At 36.7% G+C, this 19,243-nt stretch overlaps 1 protein-coding gene across 3 annotated transcripts in view; it reads right to left on the reverse strand.

Annotated features, from left to right (window-relative positions):
- Positions 1-1,556: 1,556 nt before the first annotated feature.
- tmem181 (transmembrane protein 181) overlaps positions 1,557-19,243 on the reverse strand; it is a 32,708-nt gene continuing 15,021 nt past the window's right edge. For all 3 annotated transcript variants that reach the window (NM_001045654.2, XM_012963112.2, XM_018093933.2), the window contains 13 exon segments: positions 1,557-3,983; positions 4,967-5,033; positions 5,531-5,620; positions 6,829-6,911; positions 8,484-8,535; positions 9,992-10,094; positions 12,304-12,361; positions 13,781-13,872; positions 14,510-14,640; positions 15,064-15,163; positions 16,926-17,006; positions 18,236-18,349; positions 18,841-18,962. In NM_001045654.2, the coding sequence (NP_001039119.2) occupies positions 3,905-3,983; positions 4,967-5,033; positions 5,531-5,620; positions 6,829-6,911; positions 8,484-8,535; positions 9,992-10,094; positions 12,304-12,361; positions 13,781-13,872; positions 14,510-14,640; positions 15,064-15,163; positions 16,926-17,006; positions 18,236-18,349; positions 18,841-18,962 (1,172 nt within the window). In that variant the 3' untranslated portion in view covers positions 1,557-3,904.

Consider the following 19,243-nt stretch of genomic DNA (forward strand, 5'->3'; position numbering starts at 1 on the left):
GAATCAGCAGAAAAGAAGATGGGAAGCTACTGGGGGCAGCGCTGGATTTCTAATCCGGGCGCTCAGAGGCTGCACCCATTCTGTGGCCCCCAACCCCCCTGTGCAAGCGTGCATGCACGAACGTCTAAACTCCGTATGGGAGCAAAATTTTGCTGAGGCAGGGCAGCATGCCGCCCCTAAGTTTGTGCCGCCCTAGGTCTGGGCCTTTGTGGCCTCGCCACAAATCCGGGCCTGACTGGGGGCATCTATGTATATATATATAACAAATTATGTACCCCTGTAAAATGACGATATTAGAAGTCACTTCAGAGTTCCATGGCCTGTATAAAAGCAATTAAGCCTTCGGCTTTCTTCCTTTATATGGTCATGGAACCTGTTTACATCTTATAATATGCCTATATTTTACAATAGGGATAGATTACTGCTTATATAAACAATATTGCTAATTGAGTTACAATAGTAAAGAAAGATAATCTGTCTTTCTAATGATCATTTCATGCAAAAGACTTGCTAAAGCCAACAGAAACAGCACTCATTTTAGAGTTAGACATCTAGGGGGTTATATTATAAAAGGCAATACGTTTGCCCAGGAGCAGTAACCCATTGCAACCAATCAGCAGGCAGAATCTACTGGTCACCTGTTTAAAAGCAAAGATTAGTTTATTAGTTTAGTTTATCTCCTGTGCAAACTTAGTGCATTTTATTACATATGGGGGATAGTGAATTATCTACGGATTCATTTTATGCATGCTTACCTACAATTCAAGTGGCTTATTGTTTGTTGGTGTTCCAGAACAAAACAGACAAAGTCCTGAATGATCCAATTTGTTCTTTCTGTATGATGGTGATTCCAAATACACACACTGACATTAAGGGGCAGATTTATCAAAATGTGAGATTAGAACTCACCACAGAAAAACTCACCTACTTTCTATTCATTCTTATGGGATTTTTGAAAATGTATTTATCAAATAGTAGCTTTTACCCATTAATAAAAAAGTAAGAGAAGTAAGGGACAGCTCCAGCAAAGTAGTACTTTTAGACTGTGGGCTGCTGCTGCTGCTCAGGGCCTAGGTGGGTTCCCTCTGTACATACTGAGCAAGAAAGAATCAGCACTGTATCACTGTATTTCAGCACCTATACTTGGAAAATTAAAATCATAGGTGTCTTAAGCATGGAGAAGGTAAAACCTGATGTGTTTTTGGTGGCCCCAGCCTAATTCATAGGCTATAGCCTACATTCTCTTATATGTGATTAAGAAAATCCCTCACTATCTGTCTATAATGCTTTCTAACCTGTTTATAATGTTTTATATACCCTCACAATCGCATATTCAACAGTAAAACTCCAGAGGGAGGAAAACAAAGCAAATGTATTTTTAAATAGGAAAACAAATAATAAAAAGCAAAGAAATAGAGTCCTTATTTCGAGCATACTGTTAAAAAACAATTGAATGTTTGGAAATAAAGTACCCAGTCTTTCCTCTTGCCCAGATTAGCTGTAACTGCCAATAAAAGGTGCATATTTGTAAGTGAATGATGGCACAGACACTTCTGTTTTTCTTATAAATTTTAATTTTTGTCTCATTTTCCTTGATCTGTTAAAAAGATTTCCATCACAACACATATAACCGTAATACACAGCAGCATAACAGATTCCAACATTTATGAAAGACTGTGAGGAGACAGAATAATGTCTAAAGCAGGAAAGAAAGGAAAATATTCCTGAGTTGCACTTAATGAATAGTTGTCAATTTAATGAAGTTGTTTCTTAAAACACATTGGCAACACTATGGGGCAGATTTACTAAAGGTCAAGTTTTCTACTTGGCAAAACTGAGTAAGTGAATATTGTTTTTCATTACGTAAGTCGCGTGCTAACATTTTTCGCGAGCTTTTTTTAAGCTTGCCAAAATTCAGCAGACAAATAAAAATCACATTTACACCAAGTATAAAATGTCAGTTGTGATTTGAGCAAAAAATGGTCACCAAAAGTGAAGTTGACTCTTTAATACATCTGCCCCTATATATTTTTGTACAATCTTACAGAAACTAAATTGGAATGTGAAATAACTTAAAAACCAGGAAAATAAAAGACACCTTGGACATAATTCATAGACAGCACATTATGCTAAGCCATTTTCTGATTCTGACATGTTTGCATAATTAACTTACAGTACCCTTGCACTTTAGCTGAAAAATATAAAGCTTAAAGAAACTGCTCTGCCTGGTCAGACCCTGTAAACCCACATTGTTTGATGCTAGCTAGTAAAGCTATATTCACTTATCGGATTTGATTAAACGTTAAACCCTTTACATTGCATTACAGTCATTTTACATAAAATCTCCCTCATTATTGGATATCACCAGACAGCACAAGAACTTTATATCTCAAGCTTGTTGTGCATATAATTGCAAGGACTAAATTAGACTTTCTGTGCATCTGAATATTGCATTTTACTTTATGGCAAACAAAAGGGATACACGTCATTGTTACATGCATGGGGATCTTTTATCCAGGTGCCATCTATCCAGAATGCTCCAATTAAAAACATACAAAAATGGATTTTCATCAATATTTAAATGTTTTGGCATGGTGCTCTCCTTATCTGGAGAGCTAGTCCCAAGGATTCTAGGATAAGAGATACCATACAAATATACTGCAAAGATTTAATAAAGTGCTTGTATACTACACAAACCATGACTATTAAGAGGAAAAAAAAAAAAAGGCTGAAAAGCATGTGGTTTTTTTTTTACTACCCATGCAGAGTCTTAATTTAAAGTTATACTGGTACATACACAAAAAGGGGATTTTACTATTCCATTTTGAAAATTGGGAATTAGGCAGGTTTCCCAAGGAGTCCTTTTAATCTGCCTTTTCCCTACTACAGGCAGTCAGTCAATCAGTCAGGGGAGGGCCATTGCCCCTTAATGTATGGGTAAGGCTCTGCTCACCTCTGCCAGCTAGATACTATACATGCAGAGACCATAGGGTCCCCCCAACCCTCAGACTCTACTTGGGAAAATGCTGCACAAACATGAGCAGTTTGATGGAAAGCAGTGTGATGGAACCAGCAGATTTAGCTACACAAGTACCTTTAAAAAGTGGCAGAATGTTCATGACTTTTAAAATAATGTTTTAACTAGTAATGGGTAGTTAGCTCTTATACTTACGGTGTAGTTATCAATAGCATAGCTAAGACACCTGCCCTAGTGCAGACTTTATACCACCCACCATCTAACCTTAAAGCACAACATAGTCAAGCTCCTAGGCGAACAACTGGGTTATTCTTCATTGGGGACTGTTTTGAAACACATAAATCGCTATGGCCCATTCTCGCTGGGTATTTGGATCACAGCTACCACCTCCCCAATATTAAGGCTCGCTCATTGAAACCAAAGAAAATATGTGATCATTTTAAACAAAAGAAAGGATTGACTCTGTAAATAGGCACTGTACCTAAATTTTGTTTTGATAAATGGGACCAAATATAAGAAAATGTAATGCAAAAATAATGTGGCCTAAAAGTGCCAGCTCCTTCACTGATGGGATGTTAAATAAAAAGTTTTGGTAAAATACATAAACAAAATAATAGAAGTGTATAAGGGTTTTGACACATGCTAGTTAAGTTCCTTAGTGAGAAAAGAATGTCATGATCCTTCCAGGGTTAAATGTAGTGTTTGAGGTGAAGATTAACCCTGTCACGCATACATAAGTATCTGTTCATCGTATTGTGGCTCATTGTGAGGCCTTTCTTGCACTACTTTATATTTATTCATCATGGAAATAAAGTCATTTGTGGAAGGAGCGGTTTTCTTTGATAAACAGGTGAGCCTTGCACACAAGAAATCTGCACGTGGGAAGGCTTTCTGCTCTTTAAAGGCTCTCATCATGATGTGGAAAACTCAATCACTGTCAGACTCTGCTTTGTATTTGGCTCTGATGGCTTGTCCATTCTGAAGTGGCATTTCTTCATAGTCACTTCTGTGAATAGCAGAAAATGTAAAAAAGTATTAATATCCAAATGATAAATATTATACATGTTGTACTGGAAATATTATTTGTACTTTTTTTTTTGCTTTGCTTTCAAGGAAGTAGCTACTGTTGCATTATGGCAAAAGACAGTATCCACTGGCTAGAGGTAGAATGGACTCCTGTTTATCTGTGCTCTAGTAATCATCTAACGCACAAGAACTAAACATGGAATAGTTTCAACTTCCCTGGTTAGCTCAAGAAATTTTTCATAATTGAAACAGCAGCCAAAAAGTATATTTAGCATACAGTTTTACTCATCATTCACTCATGCCAGATGGCTATATCTTCTATCAGTTTTCATTGGCATGCCATTCTGTTTTTATGGGGGTATATATCAATGTATATGGTTGTGCTCATGGCCGGGACTAGGGGTAGGCAGAAAATGCAGCTGCCTAAGGCGCAACGATTGGGGGTTGCCAGGCAGGAGCCTCTCTTGCCTACCCCTAGTCTGTGCTTAGTTTTCACTGCCCCCGCCGCTTGTCATTACACGGTGGGGGCAATGAACTAACGCTTCGCATGACATGCATGGCAAAACACAAGGGGGGGGGGGAAGGTTGCCTAGGGTGCCCAGTCGGCTTGGCCCGCCCCGGTTGTGCTTAATGCTATAAACAAGCATGCTTTATCTCCATGCTGTTCTCCACCACACCTGAGAAAGGGCTGTGTCCAAAAACACTGTGTGAATCAATTGTTGCCTCTCAATAAACACACACACAGACTCCTTTTCTCAATTCCTTTGCAGCGTTGCCTGTTTTTTGTCTATTTTATAGAATCTACTTGCTATAAAGTGGACATGGAACCATGGTCATAAGAAGTATCAAGTGAAAGAAAGTTTGGACATAAGGTGTGAGTGTGCATACATATCTATCATGAAATGATTACCATGTATATCAGTAAAACCAGATGAACAATATTTCAATTCCTCTGTCACTTACCCATAAATCACATCATCATCTGAGTCATTTAGCATAGAAAATGCTGGATTATCCTTTAGCTGAGATTCTGCAAAAAAGCAAAAATAGACATCCATTTATCTTAACACTATACATACCACTGATCGGAAACAAAATATAATACTATTATTTCTAGAAAAGATTTTGAAAATTTCAGATTCATTTATACTCATTTACATTTAAATACAATTGTTTCCTATGACACTACCATCTATTATGAAATTAGCATATTGATTTAGAAATGTTTTAGTTCTAGGCTTATGCCACATGAGGTGGAGAATCTGCCCCTAAAGGCCAGGTGCAAGCACACAGAGTAGGTTTCAGTGCGAAATGCATACTTACCTGCCCGAGTCAAAATCTCCTCTGTGTGCTTGCACCCAGGTTGACACAGTAGCTCCAGGTGCCGACATAGAAGAGCACTGATTCCTAGCATAGGGGCATATTCTCTGCCTGTGTTTATCTGCAGACCAACAATCTGTCAAATGTAGCATAAGCTTTAAAATATTTCATTATTAGGTTTTTCATGGAAACCCAACAGGCACTTACCATACAAGGCATTCTTAGATGGTGAGTAAACAAAAGCCAGTGTGTAGAGATAGAAGTTCAACAAGCCATAAAATGATAAAAACTCTGCTGGTGATGATTGTTAAGGAAAGTATATGCAGAAATGCAGAAGTAGGTTAATAAGCACTGAGAGAAGGTTAATCAAAATATGACTGATAATCTCAAAATCTTTTAAATTTTAAACCTTTACGTCAACTTTTAGTTATATTATATCCTTTTCTTAGAACTTTTTAATAGGTCTTTTTTTTTTTTTTTTTAACATATTTTTTACATTATTAACTGCTTCTCTTCAGCTTAAGGACAATGGCACACAACAAGACTTGTCGCCCACAGTTAGCTACTAAATATTTTAAAAATGACTTGCCATAGTATAACATTAGAATTGCCGCAAGTAAAACATATTACTTGAGGCGATGCAGCTTAATTGTGGGAAATTGCCTCTCTTTCGCATTTTGCTGCGATTAAGCCAGATCACCACAAGTAATATGTTTTACTTGCACCAATCCTTTTATGCTATATCAAGTCATTTTTAGGAGATATGCAGATTTAATATTGCCATTGCCCTTAAATTGTGAGATTGAGCTAAAAAAAAAAAAAAAATATTCTATGAGGCTACAATGTTATTTCCTAGTGGCTTAAGTAAACTGAACACAAGCAACAAGATAGCTGCTGAACAAAAGTTTATTCCAGAGTACAAAAAAAAAAGTAAACTACTCCTTGAATCTTTGGACAGTGAGATATTCTTAACATAGCAAGTTATCTGTTAATTGAAAACATAAAAATACTTTCTTTAAAGTTTATTTTCCCTTTCAATTAATTCCTAGTAGTTTCTACAATTTGCCACAAAAGAGGGAAAAAAAAAACATTGATTTTAAACTGCATGACTAACATAGTAGGGTGCAGTACCAATGTGTATTTTTTGATCTAATAATTTCTTGAAATTACCCGTATCTACCATATGTACTGGCACAAACGAGAATTTGTTTTGTCTAAACCAAAACAAACAAAAAAAAAAAAATAAAAATACAATCTTTTGATTCTTAAAAATACAGCTTGTAAACAAACTACATAAAGAGTGTCTTGAAAGGGTTTACCTTAACCGGTTTAGAAAATTTTTAATTCCAATATGTGCAATGGAACCGTGATTTTTTTCCTCAAAAACTTAGCAATTTTTTAATCACTTTGCAAAATTTTAATCACTTCTAAAATAAAGTCTTTTTAACAAAATTACCCATGCGGTTAGCGAAAAGTAGTAGAACTAACTACATGGAAAAGGATATAATTTTCATAATGAGTTGTCAACTCAGCTACAAAGTTATCCTGTAGCACTTGTGCTCCAAACCTCAGGTAAAGGATGACAATGCTGCAAGAAATAAACATGAGGTGAAATTAAGTGTAAATAAACACATTATACCATATACTGTCTTACTTAGGGTACTGGCACACAAGATTTATTGCCCTTTTTAAACCTGCAGGCAACAATCTCATGAAAATGCCTTGCCCTTGCCGAACCTTTGGATCGCCCGCAAGCAAAACATTATTAGCACCAATTCAGCTTAAAGGAACAGTAACACCAAAAAATGAATGTGTATAAAAGTAACTAAAATATAATGTGCTGCTGCCCTGCACTGGTAAAAGTTGTGTGTTTACTTCAGAAAGTCTACTATAATTTATATAAATAAGCTGCTATGTAGCCATGGAGGCAGCCATTCAAAGGAGAAAAGGCAAAGGCACATAGCAGATAACAGATAAAACACTATTGTATTCTACAGAACTTATCCGTTATCTGCTATGTAACCTGTGCCTTTTCTCCTTTTTTCCAGCTTGAATGGCTGCCCCCGTGGCTACACAGCAGCTTATTATATAAATTATAGTAGCGTTACTGTAGCAAACACACCAGTTTTACCAGTGCAGGGCAACAGTGCATTATATTTTTATTACTTTAAAGCTCTTTCATTTTTTGGTGTTACTGTTCCTTTAACCACAGAAAACTGCGAAAAGGGGCATTTTTCTGCAAGTAAGCGAGATCTTTCCCCGAGTTGATTTCAGGAAACTTTGGGATATGCCCCCTCTAGAAATACCCTATTAGAGGATAAAAAATTAACTGAATAATTCAGCGACTACTGATATTTCTGTAATTGGCAGTATGCTCCAGCACTCTATCAAGAAGAAAGATGTGATAACTGATAAAACTAGCTTCCACCACACATGCTCATGCCCTACGATCACTGCCATGGAGCCTGGGACTGTAAATGACAAAGCCAAACTTAGCAGCTTCCAACCTCCCTGTGCAGCTCTGCACTTAAGGGGACCTGTCACCCTAAGAAATAATTCCAAATTGTTTTCTATTGTGTTTGTCAAGAAAAATAAACTTCACCTACACTGTAGAAATTATTTTAATCTTATTTTCTTCAGCCTTGGAATTAGCAATTGCAGCAAGAAGGCGGGCACCATTTTGTGGACACTGTTATTAAGTCAAGCTTTGCATCCTGCCAAAATCTTGTTTCTGTGCCAGTATGGGGGGACCTCATACCCATGTTACAAAATTAGATGGTGAGGAGGGAGGGGGAATGTGAGGGGTGCAGCAACATCTAATAAGTTCTGAATTGAAAGTGAAAGTAACTGTCTGCCACACCCCTATGTCTAAGGCATAGAGGCGGGGGAAGCAATATTTGATTGACATTTTGATATTTTGATTATAAATGCTTTTATAATGGGTATGGGTATGTTAATAAAAAAATGGCTTTTGGTTTCATATTTAATTTGAAAAGGGCTTTTATTATACAGTTTTTTATGCCTGGGTGACAGGTCCACTTTAAGCAACAGATATGAGAAAACTGTTGAGGTTTTAGCTAATGTGTAAAGCTAATGTGGTTTCGGAGGAAGCAGGTACTAAGAAGTTATGAACCAAATGAAAATCCATTAAGACACATACCTTATAATAAGCACCACAAATGTCAATGCAGTTAAGAACTTTAACCTCAGGTCTGAAATGAGAATAAGTAATTGTACATCAGAATGTCAACTCCTTGCAGAAATGAAAAGAAAGATTGTAATGTCAATTGTTTATTCCTTTAAGTCAATTTTAGAATGTAAGCTCTTGCGAGCAGGGCCCTCCCTCTAGTGTTTCTCCGATCCTCATCCAAATGTAACTGCAAGCCATTTTTGTGAATTGTTTATATGTACATGTTAACTGTTCTGTCTTTTGTACCCCTCTATTCTGTAAAGCGCTGTGTAAATTGATGGCGCTATATATATAATAATAACAATAATAAAGGAAAAGGTAAAAGGCCCTTGATAAACCCATTGTTCATCTGCTGCTCTGTCTGCAGAATCTCCTACTTGCTAATCAATCAGTAGGCACAGGTATATTATGTTATCAGTTCAGACCAGGCAATTGGATTTGGCCAAAACATGATCCTGCTAAAAAATGCTCTGAATCGGCATAAAAGTATATCCAGTGCCAGTTCTTTAACCAAATGCTTGTTGTTTGCTATAAAGTGCTATAAGAGTAATTTTTAAAATAACTCACAAACTAGCAATGCTAAAGCCGGTCAAGAGAGGCAGCAGTGGGGATTGGGGTGGGGGGCATCTTTCCACAAAACTCCTTTCTATAATGCCCTTTAGCTGTAATATGTGAGAGCTGTTTTTAGGTATACATAATAGAGCACCCTATGCAAAGGAACATGGTGGGAAAGCTAAAAACTTTAATGCTGGAACAGTGAGAAAAAAAAAGCAGAAAAGATAAGATGAAGGGTAAGGTGCGGGGAAGATGTAGAATGACAAAGCAAAAAGGTCATAGGGAAATAATGGGAAAGCAGAAATTAGAAAGAACAAGTGATGTAGGCTTGTGATTCTACGTAAATAAGGTGGTCAGGCTAAAGGACCAATCAAAATAAACATATGTAGGTGCGCCAGTGGCCCCCTCCATATTTATAAAGGGCCTGAACACATGTTGTAGGGTTATGGAAAAGCTTTAAACAGTGGCAGATATTGAATAATCTAGTTTTACAGCAGTAAAGCTTTCTTGGAAATAACCAAGCTTAGAGTAAATGTTGCATAGCAACAATCTGCACTCTGCACTACAGTACCTTGGAGCATATTGTCTCCACAGGCTTTTTTTTACAGTCATTATTTGAGTTTGTCTAAGGTGGGAAAATGCAGATAAATTACTGCCTAAGCAATCCCGTAAGCAAGAAAAAACAGTTAATTAAACGAGATGATGTTTTGAAATATATGTTTTACTTAAAGGTGAAGTCATTACATTATTTTGAGCACCATAGATATCAGTAAAGAGTTTATCAGATCTAATTTTTAGTTCTATAGCTGTGTAGTTTAGCAGAGGTTGATTAAAGTATTGTCCATCATATCTATTTGCACCTAAAATAAAGGGAAATCCCCCAACTAAATGTTCATTTTAATAAACTAGCAATATATGCTTACCAACATAAGGCATATTCCTTAGCTCTGTACACGCCCTTATGATTAGGAACAAGAGATACAAGATGTACAAAGATGCTACAATGAGAAAGAAAATCTTCATTCCCTAGTAAAAGAAACATTGGGGGTGTTAAGGAAAACAGAGACAAGCCAGTTGAAAATTGTAATTCAAACAACATAAGAAATAAAGTTACAAAGACATTAAATAGGGACTCCACACAAAATGTTGCATAATAAAAACAAAAAACAGTTCCTTTATTAAAAAAGGTACTAGGGCAAAGCCAAGGTATTTCTTTTGTTTATTACTTTTATACTTTTGTTACTATAGGTGGGGTTAACACAGTAAGATAAAACTAGAAAGGGAAGTTTGAGAACAAACTTTATGTTGGGTTGAAATCTGATCTTTTGTTGACTCCACCCACTTTTTCTAACCTTGGACCACAGTTAAACTGTGCAAAGTTTGGGGACCCTGGTTTTAATGGTGTCTGAATGGCAGCAATTTAAATTTCCCCACTGCAAGTCAACAAGTGACATCTGATTGGCGGTTGGTGGCTGCAAAGTTTAGGGACCCTAGGATTAATAGTTAAAGAATGGCAGCAGTTTAAATTTAAACCAATGAAAGTCAATAGGTACATTGTGATTGGTGGTTGGTGGCTCCGCCCACTTTTTCTAACCTTGAGTCAAAGTCACCCAGTGACAAACACCCTGGCATAAATAGTGTGAGAATGACAGCATTTTAAATTTAAACCAATAAAAAATGGCCCAAGCCACTTTTCCTATTTTTGAAGTGCAGTCCCCCAGTGACCAGCTTTGCAAAAAACACTTTGCATAAAAATTGTGGGACTGACAGCATTTTACACTTCACCATTGAAAGTAAATAGGTGAAATGTGATTGGCTGTTGGTGGCTCCGCCCACTTTTTTCTAACTTTGAATGGCAAATTCCCAGTGACTTTGGAAAGTTTAACAACCCTGGAATTAATACTTAAATAATGGCATCAGTTTAAATATAAACCAATGAAATTTAATGGGTGGAAATGGATTTGCTGTTGGTGGCTCCGCCCAGTTGTTCTAACCCTGAATATGTAGTCAGCCAGTGACTGATTGTGTAGCGTTTGGGAACCCTGACATAAATAGTGTGAGAAAGGCAGAATTTTAAATTTAAACCAAAAAAAAATCAATAGGTCAAGTCTGATTGGCTGTTGGTGGCTTCACCCACTTTTTAAAACATAAAAATGCAGTCCCCTAGGACCCTGGTGCTAATACTGTAAAAATGGCAGCAGGTTGAATCTCCCCATTGAAAATCAATAGTTAAAATCTGATTGGCTGTTGGTGGCTCCACCCACTTCTTCTAACTCTGAATCGCAGTTACCTGGTGACTAGCTCTGCAAAGTTTGGGGACCTTAGTATTAATATTTAATGAATGGCAGCAGTTTAATCTGATTGATGAAATCTGATTGGCTGTTGTTGGCCCCGTCCATTTTTGTAAACTTGTAACATAGTCACCCAGTGACCCAGTGCAAAGTTTGGGAACCCTGGCATCAAACCAATAAAATTCAATAGGTGAAATCTGATTGGTTGTTGGTGGCTCCGCCCACTTTTTTTTTAAAACTAAAACTGCAGTCCCCTATTGACTAACTGTGAAAGTTTGGGGACCCTGGTGTTATTACTGTGAGAATGGCAGCAGGTTGGATTTCCCCCAAGTCAATAGGTAAACTCTGATTGGCTGTTCACAGCTCCGCCCACTTTTGGGCATCCAACAATCATCATATTTTCATGCAGGCTGACCCCATGACTATGTGATTCAAGTTTGGCGAGTGTAGCCACAAAGCTGTAAAATTGGCAGCAGTTTCAATTTCCCCATTAAAGTCAATGGATAAAATTTTATTGGCTGTTGTTGGCCCCTCCCAATTTGGGGTCATCCAACAAAGTCGCTGTTTCATTCAGGGTGACCCCATGATTATGTTATTCAAGTTTGGGGGGTGTAGCTTCAAAGCTGTAAGTGTGGCAGCAGGTTGAAAATCTTCACTGTCAAAGTCAATGGGAAAATTGGGGGGTTCGGAGGGGCGCCACAAAAAGACGAGGGGCAGGATCGCTTAGAAAACCACAAGCAGCCTGCTCCGCTATAGGGCAAAGAAGTGTGGAGAGTTTGGGTGTTGTACCCCGAAAACTGTAGGAAAAGTAGCGTTTAGAAAATGGGGGGCGCTAAGAATAAGAAGCGGAAGAATAAGTCAAAGTCGAAGAACAGTATGTTGGGGTTTTCAACTGAACACAATTAAGGAAGCCTCTTTACTGTACCAAAGCAAGTTTAGTTTACCTGAAAATTTCCTATATCCACTTTGTATTGATATGTTGGATCATGCAACTCATTCACGCTATCGAAAAAAGAAAACACAGAAATTACACAGGCACAGGCAGATATTATAGACTTTAGGGCTTAAGTATTTAAGTTTAATGATATAATACATCCTTTTAGTGTAAACCCTAAAAATATGGCTTCCCTTAAATAAGCAGTACCGTACACAAACAATTTAGTATAGATCTATACGCAGGACCTATTTTCTCTGTACATTCATATGACTGTATAAGGGAAAGCTATCATTGCTTTGTCTTGGTTGAGATACATCAAAGAACATGTAAAATCACAGGGCAGTGCCAATTTGTTAGGCAAGTCTCAAACAGAGTCTTGGCTGGCGCTCCTCTTCATTAAACAATGCGCTGGTCTTATGTACACATTACTGGACTGGCCTGCTGGGGTATTGGGAATTTTCCCCGGTGGACCCTGACCTTAGCAGGCCCTTTGCCCTGTGTGGAGCACAAAGGATTAAACTTGAAATTTTTCAGGTTTTGCTTGTGTTTCCTTTATTCGCAGAAGTGAAAAAGATAGGAAAGACTTAGGGGGAGATTTACTAATCCACGAACGGTCCGAAGACTTTTTTGTATATTTTCCGCGACTTTTTCCTCACCGCCGCGAAAAAATCGGAATGGTTTTTCCGCCGTTTACTATCGCTCAATACGAGAAAAACGCGACGGCGTCGAAGAAGTCACACAAAATACGATAAAGTTGCAACGCCGACGAAAAAGTCGCGACAAATACAAAAAATCGAAACGGCGACGAAAAAGTCACAAAATTTTCGTTTCCAATACGATTTTTTTCCTTACGGAATTCGGATTCGTGGATTAGTAAATCTGCCCCTTAGAGTCTGTGATAGGGTCAGGGAAATGACTAATGCCAAGTTTATTGCCATAGATAAGCAGGAGAATCCAGGGAGGCTGTTAATTATATAGAGCTGGCAGGGAAAGCCTCATGGAAAGAATTTGCAGTGTAAATGGGAGAGTAAGAGCTAACAAACTTTAAGCAGCCAGGGGATACAGATGTTCTGCCTGCACACTGCGTCTGTCTGTGTTATCCAGTCTGTCTTTATCAATTGCATTGTTTCATTCTCTTAAATAGCTTGTAGTAGCAATAATGCAAAAAAATGTTTGTATCTTTTTGGAAGCTGCTACTTTGGTTGCCCCCCCCCCCCCCACCACTGCATTTTATAATACATACATAGGGATACTCTCCACACACAACAAGCAACTGGCACACATTACTTGAATTACACATTACAATAATTCAAACTACTGAAATTAACAATATGCTGTTTGTGTCTGCTACATTTATAATTGGCATACTCTAGAGCACAATTAGAGCACTAATTTGATTTTAAATTGGTTTAAATTGTTAATTCCTTGTTGCTGGTAAGGTCAGAAAGCGTCTGCCATTTGTCTACTGAATTTTTAATACTCACGTTTGCCAAATTCCAAGTGTAACTGAAGCAAGCCATAAGAGTCCGACTATCAAAAGCTTGGGTAAATAGAATGTCAAGCACTTTCTTTCCCCCTGCAAGAAAAAAATCACAAAATGATGTAAAGAAGACACTTCAACCTTGGTACAGCTTCCTCCTTATGCATCTAATTAATATATTTAGAGATAATCATATAATGAAATTGTTTGTTGTAGGGATTCCCTGTTTGTAAAAACGTCTTTGTACAATTATAGCCTGAGCTTTAACTTTGCTTGAGAGAGACAATGAATCTCTCAAAGCATTGCTCTCAGTCCTAGTGAGATGTGAAAATAGGGTATTTAGGGGTGTTGTTTAGCGAGTATGAGTAGGGGCTTTATAGTAATCTTCTTATCAAGTACACAAAAGAATTTTGCCAGACTACAGAATATATTTAATAATTTGTGGAACATAGCACATTTTGGATCTTTGCTGATTTTAAAGGGTTGATTGATTCATTTTTATTGTACAGTTTACAAAAACATTAATACATATATTCAATTAAACTTATAGTGGTTATTTTAGGAACCTGAAGTGCCTCATTCAGCTGAATGTATTTATGGTTTCAATATCACATATACAAAACTTTTTGCAATTAAACAGATAATAACAGGGTCTTTCATGTTTTGTATCATACATGTTACAAAATTTAATATGGCTACAAGAGTATTATTTCTTTTATAAAGCCCAACTTACCTGAACTCTAATGCCATGATAAACACAAAGCCAAAACAGCAGAAGTGCACAAAGGAAAAGTGACTGGAAGAGATCATCCAACATGCCAGGAAACCAGCTGTTTACCAGAAAGGTGAGAGGGAAGAACGGATCTGAAATAAAGCAAAATAAATTTATAATTAGGAGCCTCTTGCCTACTTAGATATTAATTTCTACCACTTTTGTAAAAATAAAAGGCTTAGAATAGGATAAGAGGTCTTCTACTTTCTTGCATAATGGTTTGTACAGATCTCTAACATGTATTGTTCTTCAAAAATGAACAAAAGAACAAAGAAACAAAGACAACATTTCTGAAAAATAAAATAACAAAATATAGATGATAATAATAGCAACAACTATTTTTTTTAATATTATTGCTATCATTATTGCCAAAAAGAGGAACAGCATACCATATCTAAAGAAGTAAAATTTATAAAAGCTTACAAAATACAATTTTCATTTTGGCTAGTAAACCACATAATTCCAGCATATGGTAAGCCTTTGGTTTATAAATAAAGATACTATATGAACAATACCATTGTAAAGAAGCAGCAGAGGTAAAAGTAGTGACATCCACTTCTGTTCTATTCCCCAGTCTCTCATTGAGAATTTCCGCAAAGAATGTGCAAACAGGCACTATAAAAAAAAGAGATACATTTTTAAACATCCAACCAAGTATATGTTAATATACACATATAAAAATATGGTAACAAAATCCAGATAACAAGGTATATTTGGGGGGGGGGGGGGGCGTACACAGCAGATAAGATGTAAAAAATCGATAATTGGCAGTTGAAATACGCCCGTGTATGCAAAATATATATCATTTTTTTTTCTTTACTGTTAAAAAGATAAACAGTTGCCTTGGACAGAACTAATACAGATGTATGTTTAGGCACCACGTACACTAACTTACTAACTTTTGATGAAGAGAAGGCAGAGCAGCCAGACACTAGTTAGATTTCTGCAGCATTGGAGGTAAGGCTGCCTGAGGTGAGGTGGGGACTAAATGATATATATTTGCAGCAGTAGAAAAAAAATCTAAATATATAATCGCAAACAGCTTCTTTTTAGGGATTTTCACATGACTTAGTGGTGTGACTTTTCCTCCCCTTTCGTAGGATTCCTTCATCCCCTTTAAGTCTTGTATCCTACATTACTTATATAAAGTTATAACATCATTCAAAAGTTCAATTAGGAGGTAAGACAGTATTAACTAAATGACATAACTAAATAAGGAGATTGAAGTCAAAAGTGTAACAGAGACAGCAGAACTAGCACCTTCTGAAGAATTCTGAAGTATAATTATGGACACTGGGATAACTATATCAGAAACAGACCCTGCAACAGACGGCCCAGAAGGTATAGCCAATACAGCAGGTGCACTGACTGATAAGAAAAGACATTCCTTATGTTAATGGGGGCACTAAAATTATCGTTTAGTGCCATCTAGTAACCCCACTGCCTTTGACCATTCAAAATGTAGTTGGAAAGTGCAGATTGTAAGGAAGGTAGACTGAGGGGCCCTTCAGAGAAGCACCAAGATATAAGCACTAACAGATGGTAAATTGTAAATAGCTGCTTTTTTAATTCACTGTAGAAATCATTTTTAATTTTATTTGGCTAAACTACCATAATGCCTTTTATTTTTTTTATTATTATTGGTTCCCTGTTAACCTTGCCATACTTGTAGGAGTATCTTTCACTTAAACTAATTTAAAGATGCCTTTAATCCATAATGTTATAGATCCATTTTTGGGGACTATGTTCACGGGATCATATGTGGAGGATTCAGTACTTGGCTCATCCCAAACTGAATCACATCCCTATATGGTTCACTACTGCCTTGTGTGTGCTGTAACTAGCATAAATGGCACATGCCTGACAGAAGCAGTGCAGTAGTGAGACATATTAGCATCACTGCCGCAGTTTAACGGCTTTTTGACACAGCCCTTAAAATGTGCTTTCCATATAAGCAGATTTGATAATTTATGATTAATATGTTTCCTGGTGGTTACAAGTTATGTATGCCACGCATCTAGTTTCAGAAACAGCAAGTGAATGGCATACCTGCACATGCGTGCAGCAAATATAGCAGAAAAGCCACCTTTTGTAACCAACAATGGATTGCAGGCTTAATGTCATAACATTTTTATTTCAAGTCCTCCTTGGTACCCTACATAAGCCTCTCACCTAACTTCTGCTGTACACATTAATATTACACAGAGCTGTCAGTTACACTTTCACTGCATTTTAAGTCATCAGTAGAACACCTTTCTTGGATTAACCAGGCAATGCTCATGCAAGCTCTATTGTGTAACACCCTTTTTGCCAATAATTTAAACATCAGAGTTGTCACAAAAAAAAAAAGTCTGTTTATTTTTGTAAGTCAACTTACCGTCACCATAAATGTGAGCACAACAAACACAAACCGAAACCAAATTTCCACTTGGGAAAATGTTGGGCTGTAGGTTTTCCACTGTAAAATAAATAAAAGTTTTTAGTTAGAAACACTGTAAATACTGAATACAGGTATGGGACCTATTATCCAGAATGCTCTGGACCTGTGGTTTTCCGGATAAGGGATCTTTCCGTAATTTGGATCTCCATAACTTAAGTCTGCTAAAAATCATTTAAATATTGAATAAATCCAATAGGCTTGTTCTGCCTCCAATAAGGATTAATTATATCTTAATTTAGATCAAGTACAAGGTACTGTGTTATTACTACAGGAAAAAAGGAAATAATTTAAAAAAATTAGAATTATTTGCTTATAATGGAGCCTATGAGAGATGGCCTTTCCGTAATTCGGAAATTTCTGGATAAAAGCTGCAATTTGAAGTGATATCACCCCCCTCCCTTTTTCCCCCAGCAGCCAATCAGCAGTTCCCAGTAGACATCAGAATAGCACTCAATAGAAAGAAATCCAAGTCCGGCTTGTGACTTCTCCAGTTACATGGGAGTAGGAGAAACAATAGGTTATCTAAAAGCAGTTCTAATGTGTAGGGCTGGCTCCTTCTGAAAGCTCAGACAGTTAAAATAAATGTATTTGTTGGTTCAAAAATAACATTTTTAAATAGTAGAGTGAATTATTTTCTATGTAAACACTGTAATTTAGAAATAAAAGTATACCATAAAAATACAGTATTACTTTAAGTACAAATGGTTTTATGCTATTACTGTTTATTTAACTTCTAGACTACGTGTTTCCCAGGCTGTGCAGGAACCTATGCAGCACTGTTATATTTACATTTCATAAGCATGTGTAATAAAAGGAATTCTTTGCCAGCATTTTAATTAGAAACATACTGCTTAGAAACCATAACAGCATGTATTGCACATCTAAGGGTGATGACAAACAGTTGCTAGTAGCAGCTACAAAAACAGACAATACTGATCATTTACTGATAATTGTCTCTACGCGTGTTTTAGCAGAGGCAATTCTCAGTATTGTCTACGGCTGGGAATTAGTAGCTCTGTGTGTCTTTACCCTAAATGATTGACTATCTATCCATGAGCAAGTGCCCTTTTCCAGAATCTGCCTTAAAAAAAAAAAAAAACAACAGGGCTTATAGAGGAGAGCTTGGAGACTGTAGCTCATAGTAAAACATATTCAAAATCACAATAATGTGCAGTTTAGAACATACATTCTAAATAACTTACTTGCTATATCAGAAATTTCTATTATTTGTTCTTAATAAAACTTACAGTAAATGTTACTGTTTTGATGGACAACTGCTTCAAATTTTCAAAGCTGACAAGGAGTTTATATTGAGTGTAGTTCAAGTAACCCAGATGCACTACAATAATCTCTTCACATTTCTGTAAAAAAGAAAATGATGTGTTCAAAAACACAAACTACTACCAGAATTATTAATATATTGCTGAGCACAAATATATACCTCAAAGTATACATCACAAACAGTGTATATTAAATATCTATGCAATGTTAAACGTCTTGTTGATGTGTCAGAGATTGTATTAAGACACTATAACCAAAAATGCTTATCAGCTATCAGCACGCTCAGGATATGCAGTTCTTCAAACTGCATAAGATTGTGATGCAGTACAGAATAGAAGTGCAATAAAAAAAATCTTTTTCTTGTTTTCCTTATACCTTTTAAAGGAGACCTATATCTCAAATAAAAAAGATTAAAGTACAATAATGAAATAGTAATATCCAGACAAAATGCACATCCTTATAAGTTTTGTCATAAATTGTTTCTCAGTAAAAATTTGCATGTGTATACAATCACATCTGTATTGATTTTAAGGCGGCAAAAAGAAATTTACCTGTGTAAAAAAATAAATACCTGTGCACATCTTATTGTTCTTGGTCGGGTATGTTCTGGACTGCTGATAAAGGTCACTGTTGCATCTGGGGTTACACCGTGTATTTGCACAGTCATTGTAAAATTTGTCTGGATGCTGAAGTCTGTGTGAAAACAAAATTCAATAGTTTAGTTTGCCAGTACAACAATGATAATGTACATCAGACATAAAGGTGCTATTTAACCCCTTGTTCTGCATGAGTTTAATGAATAGGGATTGTGCACTACATTGCTGAGCAATCATGGAAGAAAAAGGCAGTTTATCAAATAACCCTTCCCAGTTAAATGCTATTGGTGGGGTAGATGGTGCTACCTTGCACAGCTTAATCTTATCTTCCAAGCAGTCTCTGACACAAATCATATGCAGGGTTGGATTGGCTTCAAC

This window comes from Xenopus tropicalis, chromosome 5 (genome assembly GCF_000004195.4).
Source record: "Xenopus tropicalis strain Nigerian chromosome 5, UCB_Xtro_10.0, whole genome shotgun sequence".
In the NCBI taxonomy this organism is placed as follows: domain Eukaryota; kingdom Metazoa; phylum Chordata; class Amphibia; order Anura; family Pipidae; genus Xenopus; species Xenopus tropicalis.